The sequence below is a fragment of the Lottia gigantea genome, assembly GCF_000327385.1.
Source record: "Lottia gigantea unplaced genomic scaffold LOTGIsca_27, whole genome shotgun sequence".
NCBI classification, from domain to species: domain Eukaryota; kingdom Metazoa; phylum Mollusca; class Gastropoda; family Lottiidae; genus Lottia; species Lottia gigantea.
Window position 1 is genome coordinate 689,113 of NW_008708846.1, and position 24,653 is coordinate 713,765.

General features: G+C 32.0%; 5 protein-coding genes across 5 annotated transcripts; 2 read left to right on the forward strand and 3 right to left on the reverse strand.

The window, feature by feature from the left end:
- Positions 1–8,765: 8,765 nt before the first annotated feature.
- On the forward strand, positions 8,766–9,784 carry LOTGIDRAFT_160975 (hypothetical protein; the record flags this gene model as incomplete). The annotated part of the gene is made up of 2 exons (XM_009056234.1): positions 8,766–9,692; positions 9,746–9,784. The coding sequence occupies 2 exons, from the start codon at positions 8,766–8,768 to the stop codon at positions 9,782–9,784; spliced, it is 966 nt and encodes a 321-aa protein (XP_009054482.1).
- A 975-nt stretch (positions 9,785–10,759) lies between these two features.
- LOTGIDRAFT_117896 (hypothetical protein) lies at positions 10,760–11,469 on the forward strand (the record flags this gene model as incomplete). The annotated part of the gene is made up of 2 exons (XM_009056235.1): positions 10,760–10,920; positions 10,965–11,469. 2 exons carry the CDS (start codon positions 10,760–10,762, stop codon positions 11,467–11,469), a joined length of 666 nt encoding a protein of 221 aa, XP_009054483.1.
- Positions 11,470–13,320: 1,851 nt separating this feature from the next.
- Positions 13,321–14,481, reverse strand: LOTGIDRAFT_160977 (hypothetical protein; the record flags this gene model as incomplete). The annotated part of the gene is made up of 2 exons (XM_009056236.1): positions 13,321–13,850; positions 13,977–14,481. 2 exons carry the CDS (start codon positions 14,479–14,481, stop codon positions 13,321–13,323), a joined length of 1,035 nt encoding a protein of 344 aa, XP_009054484.1.
- Positions 14,482–14,814: 333 nt separating this feature from the next.
- Positions 14,815–15,495, reverse strand: LOTGIDRAFT_160978 (hypothetical protein; the record flags this gene model as incomplete). The annotated part of the gene is made up of 1 exon (XM_009056237.1): positions 14,815–15,495. One exon carries the CDS (start codon positions 15,493–15,495, stop codon positions 14,815–14,817), a length of 681 nt encoding a protein of 226 aa, XP_009054485.1.
- A 1,610-nt stretch (positions 15,496–17,105) lies between these two features.
- On the reverse strand, positions 17,106–17,573 carry LOTGIDRAFT_160979 (hypothetical protein; the record flags this gene model as incomplete). Its single annotated transcript, XM_009056238.1, has 1 exon — positions 17,106–17,573. One exon carries the CDS (start codon positions 17,571–17,573, stop codon positions 17,106–17,108), a length of 468 nt encoding a protein of 155 aa, XP_009054486.1.
- Between the last annotated feature and the right edge of the window lie 7,080 nt (positions 17,574–24,653).

Here is a 24,653-nt window from a genome sequence, read left to right on the forward strand (position 1 = left end):
AAGCTGTAGAATTGCATCGTCGGTCAACCCTCTGGGTCTCTATTAAAAGCTTTACGAACTGCTGTTCAACCAGCAGTGTTATATTGGTATACATAGAAGAAACGTCGATAGAAATTAAAATAGCATTAGAAGGAACTCAAAGATTTTATTGACAAAATCGGTTGTGTCTTTAAGGTAGGCGCGATGTTGACATGCTAGAGGTAGTAAGTAATGATCAATGTATTCTGACACTGCATACGACTCACTACCACAGTCAGATATAATCAGGCGGCCTTTAGGGATTTTATTTGAGATAAACCACTCCTTAGTTAGATTCTTATGGATCTTCGGCAAAGTGTGCAAAAGTCTCTCACGACAATCAGGTTTGGCAGACAGATAGTCATATTGTTTCTGTTTGAGAAAACTAGTTTTGACCAAATCGGCAAGAATATTGTTAATCATATTAGCAGTTTCTTTGAAAATTGGTTTTGGTAAAATGGCAAAATGTTAAAGATTATTCAGTTGATTTTCTGCTTCTGAAACGTAATTCTCCCTATTCAGAATGACAACATGAGCGCGAAATGCGTTCAATTTCATCTTGAAAACACTCTAGAAGGTTCAGTTATTGACAGATTTTTTGTGTGCATATAAAAAGAATCCATAAAGAATAATTGCTTTAAGAATGAGCAAAAATTGCACTTTATGGCTAATAGAGTGAATACCTCAGGCATCTGTTTCTATCAATAGTAGACTTTCTCTATGATAGTATAGGAGAAGGTGGCTAATGCATCTCACAACCATCTCTGCTTCAGACGCTTTTTCTACCATTTACCGAAATGGAACATAATCCTAACCTTATATGAATCGTTTCATTGAATATTTTCCTCTCACACTAGACATATTTTATATCCCTCTCATTGTTCCTCTTCATACTAATCTAACTATTGTTATATGGTTGTGACTTGCCATCTTCTTCTATATATACTATCATAGAGAGAGTCAACTATTGATAGAAAGAGATGCCTGTGGTGAACTCGCTAAGTTGGAAACAAAATTTTGGTCAAAAATTATCAGATCATCACGAAAATCGATAGGGATCATCTTCATAAGTACCTTGACCCACTAAATAAAAAGCAGAGTGAGCACGAGTTGCACAAGAAGCTTATAGAGTGACACAGTTTTTCGGTGAAAAATTATCAGATCATCACGAAATCGATAGGGAACATAAGTACGTTGACCCACTAAATAAAAAGCAAAGGATTCCATAAAGAATTGTAGCCTGTAGAGTGAGCACAAGCCAAATGTGTACAGACGGACTGACAGGGCCATTACAATATATGACCAAACTATTTGTGTGGGCCCATTAGTGACAGATCAGTGGACAAAACAGATGTTTCAACTTCTTAATGAAGAATCAAACTACCCAATTCTGTACAAATTGGAGAACCCTTCTTATACTTCTGAATGTTCATCTTACTTAAAAAAAAAATGTTCAAAATACTATTTTCCAGGTCTGCTGCAGAATGTATACCTCCTGTCAGTGTTGTTGATCCAGCCTCCCAGAGTTTTTCTTCTTCATCATCTACTTCAACCATTGTGAATAACACAACCACTACCACAACGACTGTTTCGCAACCCTCCATTACTGCCGATGATAGTAATAATAATAATAATAATACAGAGGGCAGCACAATACATTTCATACGACGCAGATCAGCAAGACATCGTAATTATTTGAATCGAGGTCAACTGCATAATGAGTCAACATTACCTAATGGCTATGGTAAGGGCTTTATTTTTTACTTTATCATATGAAAAATATTGAGACAGATGGGCAACTCTACTACAATGTTGGTTCTATCATTGAAATCGTATTTGAGGTGTCCATAGAACAAGAAACGAAAAAACGCTGTCTCACAGATTCGTAAATATGCCCATTATTGGCCTGAAAAAAATATCAATATTGGTTAAGTTGTGATAATTCAATGAAATGACCGGTCGCCCCTCTCAGAGAGGCCACACCTTTTGACAGGCAACCAGAGTTGTCCAAAGACATTGGTTCGAAGTAAAACGTCTAGGAACAAAATAATCAGTATCGCATCGCAGTTTGAAATACAATTTTCGTCATAATGCGATGTAATTTTCTTCAGTATAGCAGTTTATTTGTGATACATAATATTTTCTAATAATAAATGTCTGAAACAATGAGAAACCGTTAATTTGTTGCACCTTTTAGTACATTTCCCGAGGACTGAAAGTTGACATGGAATCAAAAGAAGGCATGATTGTTACTATAAATACTATCGTAGTCATAGATTGTGCTAAATAAGGAATATTATACTGAAGTGGATAGCAGACGACATTTCGGGGAGATAGGGACTGAATAATAAAAAACCAAGTATTGTCAAAATCCAGCAAGAATCATGCCTTTTAGTGTTTAATAGCTAAATTTGAATAGGGATTCATCCTACAAACATTCGAACCAAGTTTCATCAAAATCTGTCAAGAATTGAGCCTTCTAGAATGATTACGAGCTAAATATTTAACACGTTTTCAAGAGCAAGGGCAATAACTCATTCTAAATATTTCGATTCTTCTGATTTTCAATAGGGTTCATCCTTGGGTGATTACAAACACTCACACCAAGTATCGTCCAAATCCGACAAGAATTGTGCCTTTTATAGTGTTTACAAGCTAAAAATTGAACGTGTTTTCAAGAACAAGGGCAATAACTCTTACTAAATATTTTTCGAATTTCTGATTTTCAAAAGGGTTTATCCTTGGTTGATAACAAACACTCATGCCAAGTTTCCTCAAAATCCATCTAGAATTGGGCCTTCTAGAGTGTTTACAAGCTAAAAATTGAACGCGCTTTCAAGAACAAAGGCAATAACTCATACTAAATATTTTTCGATTCTCCTGATTTTCAATAGGGTCCATCCTTGGGTGATTACAAACACTCAAACCAAGTTTCGTCAAAATCCATCAAGAATTGTGCCTTCTAGAGTGTTTACGAGCTAAAAATTGAACACGTTTTCAAGAACAAGGACAATAACTCATACTAAATATTTTTTGATTCTTCTGATTTTCAATAGGGTTCACTCTTGGGTAATTACGAACATTCATACAAAATTTCGTCAAAATCCGTCAAGAATTGTGTCTTGTAGAGTGTTTACGAGCAATTGTGGACAGACGGATGGGCGTACTACCCCAATAGACTTGTGCATATTTTCACTTATGAGGTGCAGAAAGTACAAAGAGAGGTTTTGTGGTGCACGTTTGTTCGTTTTTTTCGAAGTGCATAGGACGAAGTGCAACGTGGGTTGCAGCAAAATAACAAAGTATGAATACTGATCTATGTATTAGTACACAAAGTCAGTCATTTTTCAAGTGAAAGTAAAAATAAAATAATATATTATTCTTGACACACAGTATCTTCATCTACATGCAAGTCTATTGCATTCCGTCATTTGTCTGAAATCTTTTAAGGGAGCCGCCGTGAGTTAGACGCTTGCTCGCTAACCTGAAGGTCCAGGGTTCAATCCCGAATTGTCTCCCCCTTGACTACATCCAGTTTTAAATCGTTGTTCTGGAATGATTTGTTCGTAATACTGAGCCTACATATCTGACAGTATTGAGATGCAGTTCAGTTCAGAAGGCTGTGCGTGCAACTGTCTCCCTTTCATTACACTTCAAACCTTCATTCTAGAGAATAGTAACTGTGCCAGGATGTATTCAACTAATCAGTTGTAGTGATGCAGATAAGTAGAAGACCCTTACTCTAATCAGGTTTGTTAGAAATAAATTTGCATGAGTTTTTCTTCACCATCAACGATTCCTCAGAAAAAGGATTTCAGAAAGTATGATGTGAAAGTAATTTCTCGTGTTATGGTTGTCTATCTTGTCTGGCCCCTGGTATATATGAGTGAGTTCTCATGATTCTCAAATTAAGAGAACCCCATTTATCTACTAAACAGCTTTTCAACAAGGATAAGAAATAGATCATTATTATCACATATTTGAACAGTTGGAAAACTGGTTGACTGAATACAGTTGAAAATTCAAATTGTGAAACCAACTACTATGCACAAAAATCCCGAAGTGTGCTGGGGAATGTTTTGCCTGCTAGTCAGCAAAGTAAAAAAAAAAGCTAATAATTCAGCATTTTGTTGTTGTAACGGATAAGGCTATTAGATTCAAAACTTAGTATTACATCGATTTAACTCGGATGCTAAAATAACTTTAATTAAATTTAAAACTTACATGTTTAAAAAAGAATAAAGTTGCTGTAAAACAAACAATCAAATTAGAATGAGCTTATTAATTCTGTTTGATTAACTTGTGAATAATTTTCACTTGTAGCTCTATAACGATAAACTTCAATCAGTAAATAATACGTATCAACTAATATTACCACCTATATCTATTCCAAATTTGTAATTTCACTTTATTATTCAGCTATGTACCGTGGTTCATTTAGGACACTGTTTTGTTTTCCTTTTTTCTGTTTAATATTTTTGTTTTCGATTTTCTATTCAATATTCTGAAATTATTATTGATGTTTTTGTATTTCCTATTTAATCCTGTGGCCAGGGATCACATGACTCGCATAAGAAAATTAAAAAATAATTCCACAGGATTAAATAATTAGGATTCCTAAAAATTAACTAGTTAATATGAAAAAAACTAAAACTAAAAAAATCCAGCGTTAAAATATTTAAATGTAAAATCATTTAAAGTATTACCTAAGGTTTTTAAGTTTGTTTTGCTTTTTGAACAATGTTAGAAAACTACTGTAGAGGAAGAGGTAACATATGCCCACTGGCAGCTGTCAGAATTGATAATATCTTAATTAACGATAATATATATTATATCAAAACACAAAAACATTCACCAAATTCCAACGATCACACAAGTTTCATCAAAATTTATTGAAGTCAAGGGCAATAACTCAAAAGCTGCGTTAAGTTAGAACTTGTCTAAGATTTTTTTAATACCAATGATGACACCAAGTTAAAATCGGTTGATAACGGTAACTTCTATTGTGCTCACAAACAAATTTAAGGGCAGTAACCCATTCAACAAATATACGTCAACTTCGAACCAAGTTTCATCAAAAAAAACTGTCTCTGTAGTGCTGACAAGAAATGTTGATGGAAGGAAAGACGACAATATACGACAACATATTCGCTGGGGCGTATAAAAAAGCAAAATGGCCCTTTAAGAGATTATTAATTAATAATTCTTATATGGCCATTTCGCTTTTTTACAGTTTGTTTAACATATAAACAATTCTAAAAAATTTTTTTTTCAAAACATCCTTTTTATACGCCCACATGAAATGGGGGGGGCGTATATTGCTGTCACCTCTTTCCGTCGGTCCGTCCGTACGTCCACAATTGCTCGTAAACACTCTACAAGGCACAATTCTTGACTGATTTCGACGAAATTTGGTATGGTTGTTTGTAATCAACCAAGGATGAACCCTATTGAAAATCAGACGAATCGAAAAATATTTACTATGCGTTATTGCCTTTGTTCTTGAAACGCTCGTAAACACTCTAGAACGTGCAATTCATGAAGGATTTTGATGAAACTTGGTATGAGTGTTCGTTATCGCCCAAAGATATACCCTATCGAAAATCAGAAAAATTGAAAAATATTTAGTATGAGTTATTGCCCTTGTTCTTGAAAACGCGTTCAATTTTAGCTTGTAAACACTCTAGAACGCATAATTCTTGATGGATTTTGACGAAACTTGGTGTGAGTGTTTGTAATGACCCAAGGATAAACCCTATCGAAAATCAAAAAAAATGAAAAATATTTAGTATTAGTTATTTCCCTTGTTCTTGAAAACGCGTTCAATTTTTAGCTCGTAAATACTCTAGAAGGCACAATTCTTGATGGATTTTGACAAAACTTGGCATGAGTGTTTGTTATCACCCAAGGATAAACTCTATAGAAAATCAGAAAAATTGAAAAATATTTAGTATGAATTATTGCCCTTGATCTTGAAAACGAGTTCAATTTTTAGCTTTAATGAAACTTGGTGTGAATGTTCGTAATCACCCAAGGATGAACCCTAATGCAAATCAGAAGAATTGAAAAATATTTAGTATGAGTTATTGCCCTTGTTCTTGAAAAGGTTGCATATTGTCGGCACCCCTGTCAGTCGGTCGCTCTGTCAACATTTGCTTGTAAACGATCATTTTTTGATGGAATCAAATGAAATTCGGTATGTGTATACATATTCATAAAACGAACATCAAGTTCGAATTTGAGCTGTTTTCGACTGTTAAAGCAGAGTTATTGCCCTTTCCCGAAAGTCTTGAATGCTTTTACTCTCTTAGTTTTCAACCAATTTTGATGAAACTTAAAATGGATGCCTAAATCGAAAAGTTTGAGGAAGTTTAGTTTACTTCTGATTAAATTTATGGCTTTTTCAAGATTTAGGCCTCTTACGTCAGTTTTGAGGAGTTATCGCCCTTTAACCTCTATACAGTAAGTGCTTCTATCAACATCAATTGCTCGTAAACACTCTAAAAACTAGTGTTCGAAGGAATCAAATGAAATTCGGTATGTGCATACATATTCATGAAACGAAGGTCAAGTTCGAATTTTTATACGCCCACATCTCTCTATGTGGACGTATATTATCGGCACCCCTATCGGTTGGTCCGTCCTTCAACATTTGCTTGTTAACGCTCTAAAAACTAGATTTTTTGTTGGAATCAAGTGTAAACATATTCATAAAACGAAGACCGAGTTCGAATTTGAGCTATTTTCGACTGTTTGAAGCAGAGTTATTGCCCTTGCCCCAAAATCTTGAATATTTACCTCCGCATGCCATGGTGGGCGTATATGGCTGTGGTCCACTATCTCTCTGTATTGTTATTAACATAAAAGCTGTCTATGGATTGCTATAACAATAAAGATTTGACAGTCATTTTCTACTAATATACTTCTACACAATGATTAACTGTTATCATACATGTATCATGAAAAAATTATTACCTTCCATTTGAACTTCACTTATCCTTAAAACGCCCAACTTGATTTGTGTCTTGAATAAGAAACAATTTTGCTATCTGCGTTTTTTCTAGATGTTTTTGTATTTCCTATTTAATCCTGTGGTATTCTTAATTTTAGTTTGCAATCACCAGGGATCACATGACTCACATAAGAAAATTAAAAAATTACAGGATTAAATAATTAGGATTCCTAAAAATTAAATAGAAAATATAAAAACAAAGGGTGTCCTAATCAAACCACTGTAACACTGCTAACCTTTTTTGACAAAACTTTTTGATACTTCCTTCCCCCGTAATCTTTATGTTCAATATGCTTGTAATAATGAGCAAAGATGTAAGCTGCAAGATGCATTGTTAAAAGCAGATGGTCTATGAGGTAACTAACAAGATACACCGAATAGGAAGATACATTTATATAGAGAATGATGGTCCAAGATGGTCTAATACCCATGTCATCTTATTTTGTTTGAGATCTTAAACCTGTAATAGCAATTACATTACAAAAAAATGACCAATAATAATTGTTATAATTATCAAAGACCTGAAGCTTCTACATTACATTTGCCATTCAGTACATTTTTGATAACTTTGATGCTAAAATATATCCTATAGTCTGAAATTGTCATCTAGATTTCAATAATTACACCACTATTTAACCTTATTGACCTGATAGCTGTACAATTATTTAAGCATTTTAAGCTACTTTCTCTAGAACTATTAATCACAAAATAATTCACTAGTTTTTAAGTGTATTATACATACCTGAGTTTTTGTAGCCATATATTTTCTTAAGGTTGTACTTGCGATTATTTCGGGTGAAGATAACGGTGCTAGGCTGCTTATAAGCTCTAATCACACCATATTTTGGAATACAATAATAACAATTAATTTCTACTTATGCAGTTTGAGGTTGGGTAAATAACAGAACCCAAACAAAATTAAATCTGTGTCAGGTTTTCAAATTCATATGAATCCAGATATAAAAAAGTTTGCAAATTTCAAATATTTTATTTACCTTTTCCAGCAAAAACTTATATGCGATGATTCTCCTGTCCTCTCTGGTTCTGATCTTGAAGAAACTATAGGAACATCTCAATCATCACTATAACTAACGGGTTGGTTTTGGATTGAACTGACTGCCCTTGTGTTGTAACTTAAATAGACAAATTACGAATGAAAATTACATAGCTTTCCAGGTAAGGTAACACTGGTAGCTATGGGAAATGCCTAAATTTTTTATAAAACAAATTTTCTTCTATTGTGCTAACGAACAAATTTTGAAGCATTTTTATTAAGTCAAGGGCAATAACTCAAACCATTCATGAAACCACGTTTTCATTGAGAATAGGTCTTAAAATATTGTCTGTGCAAGTTAAAAAGTTTTTTGAATTTTTGTCATAATAGTAGTATGTGTACATTACCTTATGCCGTTTTACCATTTACCGGTTTACCAAAATTTTTTGTACCGAATTGACCTTCCAGTGTATGTATACTACACCACCCTTTACCATATGCCGACTTACAATTTCATATACTAAAAAAACCTAAACACCCTACATTTCATAAATACTTACACTTAAAAAAGACCTAAATTCCCTACATTTCATAAATTCATACACCAAAAAACACCTTCAATCAATTTCCTACATTCCATCAAAAAAAGCATATTAAGAATACCCTTATATAAAATAACATCTGGTTTTAAAATAATGTTTTGGGAAAAACAATTTTCTACTCAAATTTTAAACCTTAAAAATGGCAAATAAAATACTAGATCCAATTTTTAGATTATACGATCCGATTCGTTATTCATTTAACAAGAAAAAAGAGGATTATATTATCATCTCACCGACTGTTGGTTCTAAATCTCAATTGAATGATGGTGGTAGAATTATCTTCGAAATAAATTCATTATCGAATTGGTTGCTTCTTTCAGATGCTTATTTCAGATGCGATTTCAACATTAAAGATGGAACTCAGAATCAAGTTCCTCAAACTAATACAACGTTAGAAAACAATTTCTTTCCATCTTTGTTTAGCGAGATGGTTTTGGAAGCTGGTTCAAATCCGATAGAAACAATTAAACACCCTGGGGAATTCGACACAATGTTGAAAACAGTTTTATATCCTAAAGATTTCGATTCAGTCTCAGGTTTGATACCCGATGTTGGTGATGGAAGCGTTTTAAAAGAACCTGTAAGAAATGTTGCAAATGATGCTGATTTGGATAGAGTGAGAGTTGTTGCTCGAAACACAATAGAAAGAGTAGCACGAGCAGCTAATCATAGATTTGAAAAACAAGTACTTCAGTACAATAATATTGTTGAGAATAATAGGGGTAATTACATAAATTGGAAATTATATCCTTTATTCGGTCTGTTGGAGCATAGAAAAGTTTCCATAGGGTTACCATATAAAATTCATCTACAAAGAGAAATCAACGACGATAAGATATTCTTTGGAGAAAATGGTTCAGATGCAAAATTAGAAATAACGAATCTCCAATTTTTCATACCTGTAATAACACCATCAATTGAAGTAGAAACGAGAATATTCAACTCATTAACTAAAGATATTGAAATAGCTTTTCTTCATCGTAACACAGTAGGTGGCATGACTTTAACGGGAGAATCCACCACATGGCCAATCACTAACACTATTAAACCAGCAAGATATTTAATGGTTGGTTTAAAGAACTTACCAGATTCTCAAACGAATAACAATAATGTCTTTAGGGTGGCAATGAACCAAACTCAAAATCCTTTAATCCATAAAGTTCAAGTAAGATTAAACAACGATAATTATCCTAACCAACCTTTAACAATTAATCCAACCACAAAGGATTATAATGAATTGTATAGAAACTATAAAAACGTGTGAATTATTTGGAAATCCACCTCAGTTTGAATATGTAGATTTTGCACTTAATCATCCAATCTTCTGTTGATCTATCAGCTCACCAAGAAGATCTTTTCAAAACAGGAGTGAACATAAATATTCATATTGAAAAAACACAAGGAGATGTAACAGGTTATTGTTTATTATTGGAAGAAGCAAAACATTTAATTAAAATAGCAGATAGAAGAATGATAAGAATTGAGTAAAAAATACACCCTTAAAAATGAAAGTAGAAACTTTAGCTATGAAAATAATAGACGCTGTTGAAACAGATTCCCCAACTGTAATAACTTTCAACGGTAAAAAAATCAGTATAACTAAAAAACTTATTGATAAATACAAATATTGTAAAGTCAGAGACGATATAGATTTAGAAAGAATTGACGCGAATGTAAAAAAAGGTGGATTTTTATTTTCCCTACCTTTAATATTTGCTGGTATTTCCACGACGGCTACAGTGGCTGGTGCTACAGCTGGTGGAATAAAAGCTGCCAACGATAAGAAAGCAGCTGAAGTAACAGCTGCTGCCGAAGAAAAGAAAGCAGCCGAAGAACATAGACATAATTTAAAAATGGAAAAGTTGGCAGCAGAGGTTAAAAAACCTAAAAGGGAAAAGAAAGGTTCAGGAGTGGGAGATATGATAGGCACAAAGAAAGAATTTGGAAAAAGATTTAGTGAAGAAACCAAGAAAACTGTTAAACAAGGATTAAATAAATTAGTAGATAGTATAGCAAAGTCAAACAAAAGGGTAATGGAATATTTTTAAAAAATATACACACTGGAGAAGGAATATTTCTTTCAAAGTATAAAGGAGAAGGAGTTATTTTTGGAACAAATTAAAATAATAAAAAATGGGCAAAAAATTTAATTTAATATTTCCTAATAACCCAATGCTCATGTGCATATGCGGTAGTTCTGGTTCTGGAAAAACTCATCTCACTTTTAACATGTTGACAACACCAAAACTTTTAGATTTCGATTCTTTGTATATCACAACAACACCAGAGCAATCGTATTATCAATTTCTCAAAGCTTTAGAATATCTACCAAAGAAAGATGTTCAAGACCTATTTCAATATTACGAGAAAACGAAGAAGTAGTGGAAATAAAAGATATCTTAGATAACTACATCGAAGGAAAGAACCCAACGGATATAAAAGTTTTTCTTACGAAAAATGTTAATGACCTAGACTTGTCTAATATTGATAGCAAACGAAAGAACTTAATATTGTTTGACGACTGCGTAGCGCAAAGAAATCAAGCTGTTCAACAAGAATTCTTCACGAAGGGAAGACATCACAACTGTCACTGCATATATCAATCCCAATCTTTTTACGGGATGGATTCTATATTTATTAGAAAAAATGCAAATTGTTTTTTATTATTTGAATTAAACGATAAAGATTTATCTCAAATCATTCAGTCGATAAATAACGGAATGGACAGAGATGCATTTAAAAAGGTTTGTAAAGCTCAATGGAAAAACCCAGATGATCATGGATATATATTCGTTAATACTAGAAAACCTGCTGATGAAAGAGTTATGACAGACATTTGTTAAATTTTATTTTTTTAAAAATGGATAATTGGAATAATATTTTAAAAAGAAATAAAGAATATATCAAAGCTAAGAATAAAATAAAGACCGAAGTTGAAAATAACAGATTACAACAACTCGGATTAACGGAAAATCTACAAACTCTATTTCAACCCATATTAAAATCTCAAGAGGATATTAAAAGGAAATTAGAACCCACACCTGAACAAATTCAACAACTACCGTTTCCTTCTCCTCATTAAATAGAATATCCCGTTAAAGATGATGAAATCATAATTAGGACATTAGATGATATAAAACATTATTTTTCAAACCCTGACCCAGTTTTACCAAAGAGCATTTCACCAATCGTTGATAATGATGGCTTATTGTTTAATGGATATAGAATAAAATTTAGTAAAGTTACCCCAAATTTATAATCGATACAAAAGATTATATATACACATTATCGAGAGGATTAATAGCTTTAATGAATGGCGAGGATGTTGCCGATTATAAGGATTTAGTAGCATACTAAAAATTTCTAGATGCAATAAGAAAGTCGGGACCCGAAACAAGAGGATCAAAAAAAGTTAAACTATATATAAGAGTAATTGATCAAGATGATGAATATGAAGTTGACGAAGCAGATGATAATCTTGAAGATTCAATCACACAAGATATAGACGATTTCGAAGATATGGTGGCATCTGGACAAGGTATAACGTTTTTATCCGATAACAAAGAGGAACTACTTAATAGATTACGAGTAATATTAGGGGCAATGAAGGAAGGACATCGATCGCACAGACAATATAATGAAGTAAATTGTATATTAAAAAGAAAAAGGTATCATAGATAAAAATTATTATAAAAGCGTGATTAAAAATGTCAAATAAAGAACAACTATTCATCATCACCTCAAATAAATCAGACATTAAATTATCTCTAGATTATGAGTACGAATTCGATCGCAATCAAGAATATGAATTAGGATTAAAGTATTTCTCTGTTTACAATTCCATTAGAAATATCAACGAAAAAAATAATCAAATAAAAATATCAACAGATAATGGAGTTACGTTCAAAACCATACGTTTACTACCAGGAAGCTACGAATACATAGCCATTAACGAATACCTATCTGAATATGGAGGAAGTGTCAATGGTAAAAACAATATTGAATTCGAAGGTAATTTGAATCTGAACAAAATAAAATTGATATTAAGAAATAATAGTCAAGTTGATTTCAACGTAGAAAATTCATTGAATACGTTACTAGGATTTGATAAACCCAATCCACTTTAGCACCACACAAAGCTAATATCGAGAATGATATCGATGATATAAATATACATTGCAATTTAACAAATTAACGGTGGATTTTTCAATAAATACAAACGTCAGATTATTACAGTCTTCCAACATTCACTGTACCGATAGGATATAGAATTATAGAGAAACCATTTCAAACGACGTATTTACCACTTAATTCCTTTATGATTAAAGATATAAATCTGGAAATCAAAGATGGTAAAAATAGGTTTATAGATTTTGGCAACGAGGAAATTGTTATTCAACTTCATTTAAAACAAAAGAACTAAATTTATTCTGATAGATCATTAGATACGTTTGTAAAATAATCAAAATCATCAAATTCGTAGTTTTCATCCAAGCACATCTCCTCTTTATCACTGTAAGGATACATGATTCCTTTATCGTCCGGTGCTTTTCTCTTTATGAGATTCAGATAACTTCTAAATTTTTTAGTTTGTTTTTCATTAGGAATAACTATTCCATCAGTAAAACTTTTTACCCAAGGTTTATCAAATTCATTCGTTACGTCATGTCCACTAGCTAATTGAATATAATCCTCTACCTTAATCTTATAGTTAGAGTATCTCTTAAACGTTTTCTTTTCTTTTCTTTTAAAACACTATCGGAAGTTAGAATGATATCGTATTTAACTTTTGGCGCTAAATATAAACCAAATATAATTCCACCATCACCATAATCATTCTTTCCTTTACAATAATCATTTTCGGACACCAACCCAGCTTCATTTAATTTATCCCAATTGCTAGACGAAATGTATAAACTATCGGTATCCGTATAGTATATTTCCGGTTTATAAAATCCATCTATCATGTGAATAAAATTATTCATTATTTTTTTACTGTGAGATAATATAAATGTACCTAAATGCGTGGGTGTTAATCTTGTAGAATCCTTAGGAGGAACAAACTCTTTTTCTTCGTCATTAATCTCCACAATGTATTGAGTCTCATTGAGTTTGTCATACTTCTTGACGTGTTTGTCGTAATTAAGGCGGAAGGTTTCTTCATTCCATAAATGCAATGAGGTATTTCTATCCCTCTGAATAGATTTACCATACAACGAAATGCCTGATAATTTCATGCAATTACTACCTACGATATTACCTTCTCATTTATATTTATTTCTTAGATCTCTCAAAATTAAAATATAATCTCTATAGGGTGGAGTTTTAAATATTTTTTCTTAAACTATACCATCTAATATTTTAATAATTCGTCCACCAGCTCTCACTATTTCTTGAATATCGACCGATGTTAAAACGTCGTGACAGAAACCATTTCTGAACCTGATTTTAGTGCCAGTTTCCTTTTTACCTATTCTATTCTTGAAAGTGATTTTATCTTTAGCTGGTATCGGTTGGAAGAACATGTTTTTGGGATATTCAAACCAGACTTTTAAAATAGCAGTTCTAGGTCTGAATTTCTGTTCATTAAAGAGCTTAACAAATTCTTTATTTTCTTCTGGTAGAAACGCTCTTGCACTTTCAGCTTTTGGATATTCACCTTCTGTCATAGCAGAGGCGTACAAACCATTAGCATCAAATGCCATCATTTTAGAATAGTTCAGTTCTTTGAGTTTAGCGTGAACTTCTGTTTTATCTTTCGTGCTAGCGCTGTATTCTTTGAATAAATTTATTATGTTATTACTCTCTAGTTCTGTATCTAAATACTCCTTTAAAATGGCGCAAATCTCATCCATTTTATTCGTTTCAAATGATTTTCTGTTAGCAGAAACTCTTCCTCCTTTAATACTTTGTCTGATAAAATATCTTATAAAAGGATGAGTATGTGAATAAACTTTTTCTATTTTTTCTTTTTCAATGTGTTTCGGAACCATTCTAGTAGTTTCATACCATTCTTCTTCAACCATTTCTTTATCGTAATGATATAAATAATACCAACCCGTTAAAGATAAAGAAGAAGCCGTTAGATTATTTGAAACGTTTTGGAAGACAGTTTCTTTCATTGCTTGATTGTATCTTATCAAACAAGCTCCGAGACAAAACGTATCTCTTTTAGCGTAAGGTTCCCATTAGTGTCTTAAAGATTCCCAATTATCAAAGGTGTATTTTGCAATGTCTACATCCTCAATCTTTCTCAAATTCTTGGATGAATTACCCCATTTCGCCAAACTAGATGATTCATGTTGATAGGAACAAGTGAGACATATGTTTTGTAAATAGTTATTTTTATCAGATATTTTTATCTCTTTTTTCTTTCTTTTCCACTTTTTCTGCAATCTTTCTTCTGTATATGGATTAGATAAAGGAAGAGATAGAATTTTTTTATCTGTTACAAGTGGACACTGTGTTAGTTTACTAATGCTTTGAAGTGCAATCCAGTTGTCAAAACCACTGGCGTTATGAGCAATTAAGGTTAGTCTTTTTTGATCTACTGTTCCTAAACGACGCAACATCTGATCGAAACAATCTGTTCCTACAAATATTTCTACTATATTAGTCATGAGTTTGTTGTAATATTCTTCTGGAATGGGATCAGTTGGCTTTAAATCTGGGAATACTCTTTTAATTAGTTCTAGTTTTTTCCTTAGTTTTTCCAAATTGACTAAAGTACAACAATAAGGAATAGCTTTATTTTCACTATAGGTTTCGCAATCCCAAGCGAATAAAGTATCATCATGAGGTTGTGAAATCACGTTTAGTTTAAACTGAGCAAAACATGTTAGTGCATCATCATCCCGCAGGTTCTCCATACATTTTCATCGTAATTATCTTCTATTTCTTTAATACCTAAAGCTTTATTATTTCTTCTTATCAAACAGAAATGTTCTTTGTGTAAATAAAAAACCCAATCTAAGTCTATGTTTACACATCTTGGTTGAAAATGAATGTCTTTAGGGTTATAGATTTGAAAATTTGTATTAAATCGATCGTTGAATATCTTAATTCTTCCAACTGTCATCACTCCTTTTCTTTTTGCTTTTAGAAAACTGTTGACGAAATCTTGAAATTCCTTTGTTAAGTCTTTATTCATGAAGTGATTTACAATTTTTTAAAACAATAACCATCGCTTGGTATGTAACAATTTTCGCCTTTGTATTCATTTATCTTTTTAAGTAGATTACCACCTCTGCCAGTTTTAGATCTTTTTACTATTCTAAAATTATTTTTGTGGAAAATAATCTCTCCTGTAAAATACCAATCAGAGGTATCAGATTTATCATGCATCTTTGAATGATTAATCTTGAAAGTTTGAGCATTGAATCCAGAAAATCTCATGTCTTGTTTATATTCCCCCTTTTCATATATTTGACCATTTATTTCAATTTGACTTTTATTTTTAAAATCATTAAATAGAATAGCTATTCTCTTGATTAATTCTGAAAAAATCATATTTGTGGTTGATATTTTAATTTCATTCTCCCCATTTTTAAAAATATCGGTTGTCCTATCAACTAGATATTTAAATTTTTCTTCATCTTCTTCGTCAAATTTACGCGAAAATAAATTAGGTATTGACTTGAATATCTTTGAAAACAGTGTTTTAGATAGAGGTTTGTTTAAATTTCCAATTTTATCCATTCTTTTTTTTAAGTATCTATTTTTAACTAGGAATTTTTAACTTTAAATGATGATATTTCTACATCAAATTTATCTAAAATTTCATTGAATTCTTCTAATTCTTCAACTGTTATGTTCTTGTCTTTCTAAAAAAATGAATATTTTATTAAGATATGTATTTAAACTTTCTGTTTTCTTTTTATAATAAGCTTTCTTTTTTGATGTAAAACCTAAAGTAATAAATGAAGTTTAAACGGCAGTGAACGCAGCTAATACAGTTGGGACAATTATTGGAAGTATTAATCCACCGGTTACGGCTGTTGTCACCGTTATCTGTCGCTGTTAACTTTTACCTGGATGGGAAAATTAATTTCAATTACAAGTTTTCCTTTAAAAGTAAAATCTTCTCTATTAAAAGTAAAATCATCTCTATTAAAAATATTTTGGGAGTAAGTAATAGCACCTGAAAGAGTATATACTCTTATATTGCTGTAAATCCATATTTTTTATATTCGTAGTCTTTTGATCTATCAATATTATCAGTAATAGAAGCATCTTTATCACTCACATTTCTAAATGGAAGATTGAAATAATATGATTCTTTCTTGAGAAACTTTTTTTCTAATGCGACTATATTTTTTTCCTGTTTCAAAACTAGGTTATTAATAGTGGTTATCTGTTGTTGAATAACACTATCATCAATGTCCTGTATTTGTTGATGAATATAGGTTTTGATTTCGCTATCATCTATGTTTTGTATTTGTTGTTGAATATAGGTTTTGATTTCGCTATCATCTATGTTTTATATTTGTTGTTTAATATTTTGTAATTCACTGTTAAGTTTAGTTTCCAGAGCATTTAATTCCTGTTGAAACGTATCTTCATTTTCATCTGGAATGTTATCTATCAAATGTTGAATGTCTAATTTAGATATTAATGAAATTAAATTTTGTAACTCAGTTTTATTCGCTACATTGACCAATTCTTTTTGAATAAAACTTATTAATCTTTTTACCTCATGTTGTAGTTTAGAATCATTAACAAAATTTTTATTATTTAGTTGACGTTTGAAGAATCTTTTCACATTACTTATTTTATCTTCTAAATGGTTTTTATTTACTTCAATTGAATTTATTTGATCCCGTAAATATTTCTTGTGAACAGCGTCATTATCGTTTTCCCAAGACTTTAAATTAGTTATGCTAAAATTGTTTATATCTAAATCACCTTGAAGAGTGTCACCGATTTGATCCACAAAGTAAGGTTTCATATTTATTGAGAAATTCATTCATTTTTAAAAGTCGGTTTTTTGAGGAGTATTGTTGAAATATATACGTAGTTTGTGTTTGAAAAAAATTGTATTACATTCTAATAAAACACATTCAATAATATTTTGAACATAGATTTGCATTTAAATTTAAATTTAAGAAAGCGTAAATGCTTGTCTACATCTTAATCTTCTATCAAATTCTTCATCTTCGAGAAGTTCATTCATTTTTAAAAGTCGGTTTTTTGAAGTTCATTTTGATAAAACCTTCCTATGATTTGTTCTTTGTTTGATCGATTAATTCATATGTCGGAGGTGATGTGTTGTTTACTTTATCAACGATGAATATTTCGTTCGTCAGGTATCCAACGTAACCTTTTTCGAATTTGCTTTTATATTTGAAAATACGAACTCGATCTCAGACTTTAAATTTGGGTTTGATATTTAAATTCTTTATTTCATTTTCGTATTTTATAATATTTGGGTTACTCGAGGCTTGTGTTGGTGTGACACCTATAGATGAATGAATTTTGTTACTGTATTCATCTACAACCTCTGGTAATATTTTAAGCCATTTTGGGGTTTCAATTCCGTGAATTTTTTGATTAATTTATTTTTTAGAGTCCTATTAAATCTTTCTATTACTACAGCTTTACCTTCGTTATGCGTGCTGTAAATTTCAAATCCCAGAGATTTCATATTTTTGTTATAAATTCACTTCCTTTATCTACCCACAGTTTTTCTGGATTTCATCTTTTTCAAACACTTTAACTTTTAAAAAGTTTTTAGTTTTTCTAAATTCTTTGTGAATTTCATCCGCTAATCCCATGCCTAATTTCATCTTTGCTTTTAACAGTTTTATGATTAATGCTCTTTGCATTCTCTCTTTGAAAGTTGGATTTGGAATATTTTCAAGTTCGATTACCATTTGTCTGTCTGCTTCGTGTCTGAAGTTTATGTCTTTGTTTCTGTATAGTATGTCGTGTTTAAGCGCAGCGGCGTCAACTCTATTGACTGGTTCTTCGCCTGGTTTGGGTTTATCGTTTTCGTCTAATCGCAGATCTAACCTAGTACCTGGACTGGTGTAATTATGACCCGGAAGATGTTTTTTTCCGGAATATTTCGCCCATGGAAATTCAGGAAGAACCCAATGATTTTTGTATATCTCCTGAACCGAAATAAGTTTTTGGAGCAGGAGCGACAATCATTTTTATCCTATAACTTTAAAACCTTTTCCTTTCCTTTCTTCTAATCTCCTGTTTCGAGGTTCTCTTATTAGCTCTAATTCTTTCAACTCGTTAGATTGTTTCACTGTGTCGCTTATACTCTTTCCTGCTTCTGCAATTGAGCCGATGGCTTTCGCTCCGGTTGAAATGAGTGATTTGTTTTTTGAAACAAAGCTAGCTACTTTTGGAATTATTGTTTTACCTAGAGAAAATAATGAAGAAAAGATACCGTCGCCCAAATAATCTTCGAATCTGTGTTGTTTGTGTTTTAGAATTAAACTCATCCTATGTTTAAATGAGTTAATTTAACGAAGAAATTGTGTTTCCAAAAAAGAGTTATCTCCCTTTTCTAGACTAAAAATAACATTATTTAAAAAGAGGCTATTAAAAACACGGATGTTAAGCGAAACAAGGATGTTATTTTATATAATAAGGGTATTTTTAACATGCTTTTTTTGATGGAATGTAGGAAATTGATTGAAGGTGATTTTTGGTGTATGAATTTATGAAATGTAGGGAATTTAGGTCTTTTTTAAGTGTAAGAATTTATGAAATGTAGGGTGTTTAGGTTTTTTAGTATATGAAATGGTAAGCCGGCATATGGTAAAGGTGGGTGTAGTATACATACACTGGATGGTCAATTTGGTAAAACAATTTTTTTGGTAAACCGGTAAATGGTAAAACGGCATAAGGTAATGTACACATACTACTCATAATTTTCATGAGAATTTGAATATCAACTTGACAATGGTACTCTTAGTCCTAGAATGTCTTTGCGTTGATAGAAAATATAACTTTTGTAAGTTTCCATTAATATCAAATAGAAACACATTTCTCTCCTAGAAATTTCAACCAAGAAGTCACTAATTTTGGCTGAAAATTGTCCTCTGTAAAACAAATTTTGAAGGCATAAAGTATGATCACATGTGTATATTTTCATGAAAGCAAGACATTCGATGACTAACAATACTATTTTGAAGCATCTCTTATAATTCTGAATTCCCGAACTGTCCGAATTGGGACAGAAAAGACTAAAAATTCGTGATCAAAACCATTTTACATCAGAAAACAAATATTTTAGAGCTCTTTCTTTGGTCGAATCAAAATTTCCTTTTTTTTTTTGTTCGTGTACACCAATTCTTGTGAGATAATTCATAATAATGGTGTCTATTGATTATGATTCAAAAGTATAATTGCTATTAGTCAATGAACACTTTTTGTTTGTTTGTGACGGGGTACCAGGGTGTGTCTTCCTATGGATACAAGACAACTCGGACTAAAACGCACTCGATCACTTTTCGTGACAAACTCAGACCAAGTTTTAACTAAACATTTTATACTTTGATCATAATTCAGATCACTTTTCTTCACTAACGCTTTTTCTTTCCGTATTTTTAAACACCAATCTTTTTCCAATGGCATCGGGCAGTTTATTACAGAATACGGATATATAAGAGTATGTGCTATAACACCCTTCGCTGCCCATTACAAAATACTTATTTATTAAAGTTAATAATGGAAAAAATTATAAAATATTTTCAATTTAGTAATTGGTCTGAATTTGAAAAAAGTGGTCTGAGTGTGTTGTGAAATTGGTCCGATTTTGCAGTCATTGGTCCGAGTACAAACAAGTGGTTGGCCTGCAAGATACACCGATTTTCCTAAAAAAAATCCAAAAAAAAAATCAGTATTTAAGAGTTGTCGTCAAGGATGGTGTCAATTCGTATCAAGAATTAAAATTGCACAATCATTTGTTGAATTATTCCCAAATTCAAATTTTATAAAAATCCGAAAAAACAGATGTATCGCATTCACAGGCCACATCTGTGATCCTTTGTCGAACTTGTTTAAAATCTTATGGATATAAACCTACACATAAAATTTTATTAAGATCAGCTATACATAAAATTTTATTAAGATCAGCTATAAAATTTGGCTTCTATCGCATTCACAAGCCACATTTATCATAATTTCAGAGAATCAAGGTTTGAAACTCTGTGATCTTATGTCGAATCAATCCCAAATTTGAACTTGTCCGATATCTTGTTTAAAATCTTATGGATATAAACCTACACACCAAATGTTATGAAGATTGGATAAAAAATTTAACTACTATATCAGGTTCACAAGCCACATTTATCATAATTTCTTTGTATTAAGGGTTAAAACTCTATGATCCTTTGTCGAATCAAACCAAATTTGAACTAGTCCAAGATCTTTTGAATATAAACCTACACACAAAATTTCATTAAGATCGGAAGCAAATTTTGGCCTGTATCGCGTTCACAAGCTAATTGTGGACGGATGGCATTTATAATACACATTATAATGTGGACGTATAAAAATTGGTCCGAGTCAGTCATGAAAAGTGGTCGGAGTGTGTTATAAACAGTGGCCCGAGTTTGTTTTGGTCAGAGTTGTATTGACACATTCGGTCACAAAAAGTGTTCATTGACTAATAGCGATTGTATACTTACTAAAAATATAATCATAATCAATAGACAGTATTTTAATGAATTGGATCACTAGAATTGATGTACACGAAAAACAAATATTCTGACTTGACTGAAGAAAAACTCTTTAAAAATATTTGTTTTTTGGTGTAATATGTTTTAATCTTGAATTTGTGCACGACCAAATTTAGTGTAGATTTTTTTAGTCTTTTCGGACCCAATTCGGACAATTGGGGGTTTTACACTCACCAGACTATGGCCTATTATAGCTGTCAGTATCAGTGTCATGACAAGTAAAATACTCAAGTCTAATGCCTGGGCCTTTGCCTTCGTGGATTATAAAAGTATAGTCCTCAACACACCCAACCCCAGATATCTATAATTAATATTACCTAATTAAGAAAAAAAAACTTTGAAATAATTGGCTTAAATGTCTGTATCTTAAGCTGGGCGTCCACTTGAGAGTTTTATAGCACGAGTTCGATCTCCGAGAGTAACTGGCTATCATATTTTTCACATCACTTGGAGTCTGAAATATGTCGAAACAGAATGGACGCGTGAAGAGATTGAGCGCCTCATCACAGAATATGAAACTCGTCCTGTGCTTTGGGATGTTCAATTGACTGAGTTTTGAGACAGGCAGAAAAAGAACGGTGCATGGAAGAACTTGGCCGAATCAGTACATATAGACCTTGTGCACTCTTTTTCTCTGTTTTGTCTTTCCATCGAAATATAATTTACCAAAATGACACGAATACAATGACCAATAAATGTGGTGCACGTCAACTTACCTCCTAAACGGACAGACAGAAAGGAACGCCAAACTAGAATAATAAATTTCAAAAGCGCGTGCGCAACTATAGTTTACGCATGAGCAACATTCGTCCCGATTAATAATGAGCTATTTATAACTCTATGGCTACAGATAAGGCTGGGAAATCGAACCTCACACTTAAGGGGAACAACTCTCTTTAAAAGTTGGTTCTCACGGCAATGGCCATGTATAGCGGACACGGAAGCGGACAAAATATTGTGCATCATTTTCTGAGCTGTATCAAAGTTGTCCGTTTCTTTTGTAATGAATCATCCAAAGCTAACTTAATAAGCATTTTTTATAGGTTGCAAGTCAGAAGTCAAAAAGCCCACAGAAATATTAAACAGACCTGTCGATAACATCAGTAGTAGTTTGAGCAGGAGCGGACGGATAAAAATACAAAAGTCTTTTGAAGTCTTTTATAATAACTGTCAATCCTATGAGATCTATATAGACATTTCAGAAATCTGTTTGTATTATTGGTAGATTATCATGCGCGACTGGATGTATAAACTCAAAATTCACTTCATAAAATCATTTATCACTTATTACCAGTCTTTCCATATCTGAAGAATGTTAAAATGAAAGTGATAAATTCAGATCACGTCTTCGTGAGGGTGTTTCAAGAAATTTGATTTTTTTTCTTTCATTCTATGCAAGTAATGATCGGACTGGAGATTTTTTAGAAGGCATTAATTACACCTTTGGAAAAATTGACATTGTCTGTAGGCCTATATGTTTTACTATTTCAGAACATACCGATTTTTATACGCCCACACTTTAATGTGTAATATTTATTACACCAAGTTCAGTATACATCAGATGAATCGCTGTACTACTAGTGGTATTGGTGATCCCATCAAAAAGTCTTCTGTGATTGGTTATTGCTGCCTGTTTTTTGCAGTGAGTTCTATCGAACGCACTGCTTTGTTTTACAAATGTTTTTTTTGTTTGTTTTTTTTTTCAAATTCTGGTCAGATCGCCCCACCAAAACTATACATGCCACATAAATACTGTTAACATTTCTCCCGTTAATGCCGCGAGACTAAATCTGATGAATGTATTTTCATGCATTTTTTTCCAACCGGAAATGACATAGGACAAAATCCATTTTTTACGTTTTTGCTAATTTACGGCTCCAATTTTGATCGGATTTTGATGGATCTTTTTTTGTTAATGAGTTCGTGCTAACGGCTATAAGACAGCAATTAAAATTTTCTAAAATTTAAACTTTTGTTGCTGACTTTTTTACTTTCAATTTTTGAGGTTTTTCACTTTTTTTCTAACTTCTACAATTTTATTTCGATCGATATGAAAACTTACAGATAGTTAGATATTTTGATTGCAAACTAAAATTGATTTTCAAAGTTTCGATATCACTTCTGGCTTTGACGTTATTCGCTCGTAAAGTTGAAATTTCAACTTCCGGAATTTTTCAGATATTTGAAAAATTCTTTTTGCAATTAGTTCGAGTACTCCCCATAAAGATGTTGGAATTAATAAATTTGACCCGGAAGTATAGGGTCAGACGCCATCTTGATACGCCTAATTTTTGTAAAACGCAAAATGGGTAAAGCCGATGTATGTGATGTTAAAGCTTATAGAATCTGCAATTGATTGCTAACAAAACATGGGAAGCCGATTTTTGAATTTTGGCTTTGATTTTTTTAATTTCCGGTTTTAATTTTTCAGTAATTGTCAAAACTGTTAATGCTTATATCTTGTTACCTTGACCTTTGTGACTTGCACAAATGTTGTGGCCCCTAACAAGATCTATCTAAAAATATATTTACCTTTGTCACGCGATGTTAACTTCCGGTTCTAGAGCCATTTGAAAATTACAATTTTTATCTTAAAAGAGCTCTGTCACGTGACCTAATTATCATACGACAAAATTTATTTCATTTCCTTAATGAGTGCGATTTCTTCTTTCTGAGGATATATCACACTGATATCATATTGATCAATATTGCACTTTTAAAAATTTTAAAATTTTACACTGTCGTCTATAGTAACAGTGCGTAATTTTGTTTTTGCCGTATAAACTCAAACTTTTAATGTATAACAACGAATATCTCATGATCTAATACTTGTAGATGCTTGAAATTTTGAACATCATTTAAAATTGTACACATGATAGCAGACGTAGCAAAATTTTGGGTGTGGGCGTGGCACATCCGGGTTAAATTTACATATATATTATATATTTGTAATTTGTCATAATTTGCAAAGTATACATTTTTCACCGATAATATTTTGCAGGAAAATAGGTCACTAGTTTGGCCAATATCGCAAGAAGATAAATCTTTTTGGGCTTTTTACTTTTAAGAAAGGAATAGGTTTTAAAATTGACTAAATTTGCATTTTTTACCTTCGTCTTTGATGACCATGACCTTTTCAAGGTCAAAAGTCATTGATCTATAATGTCAATTCATGTTTTAATCTATGATGTCCGACACCTCTTTCCGGTTTTATAAAGGCTTCCAAAAACAGCAATTTTCAAACTTTTAAGGCTCATATCTCGTGACTTTGACCTGTGGTGACTATGTCGCCTGAACAAAAGTCATAGCCCTTGATGACATCTATCACA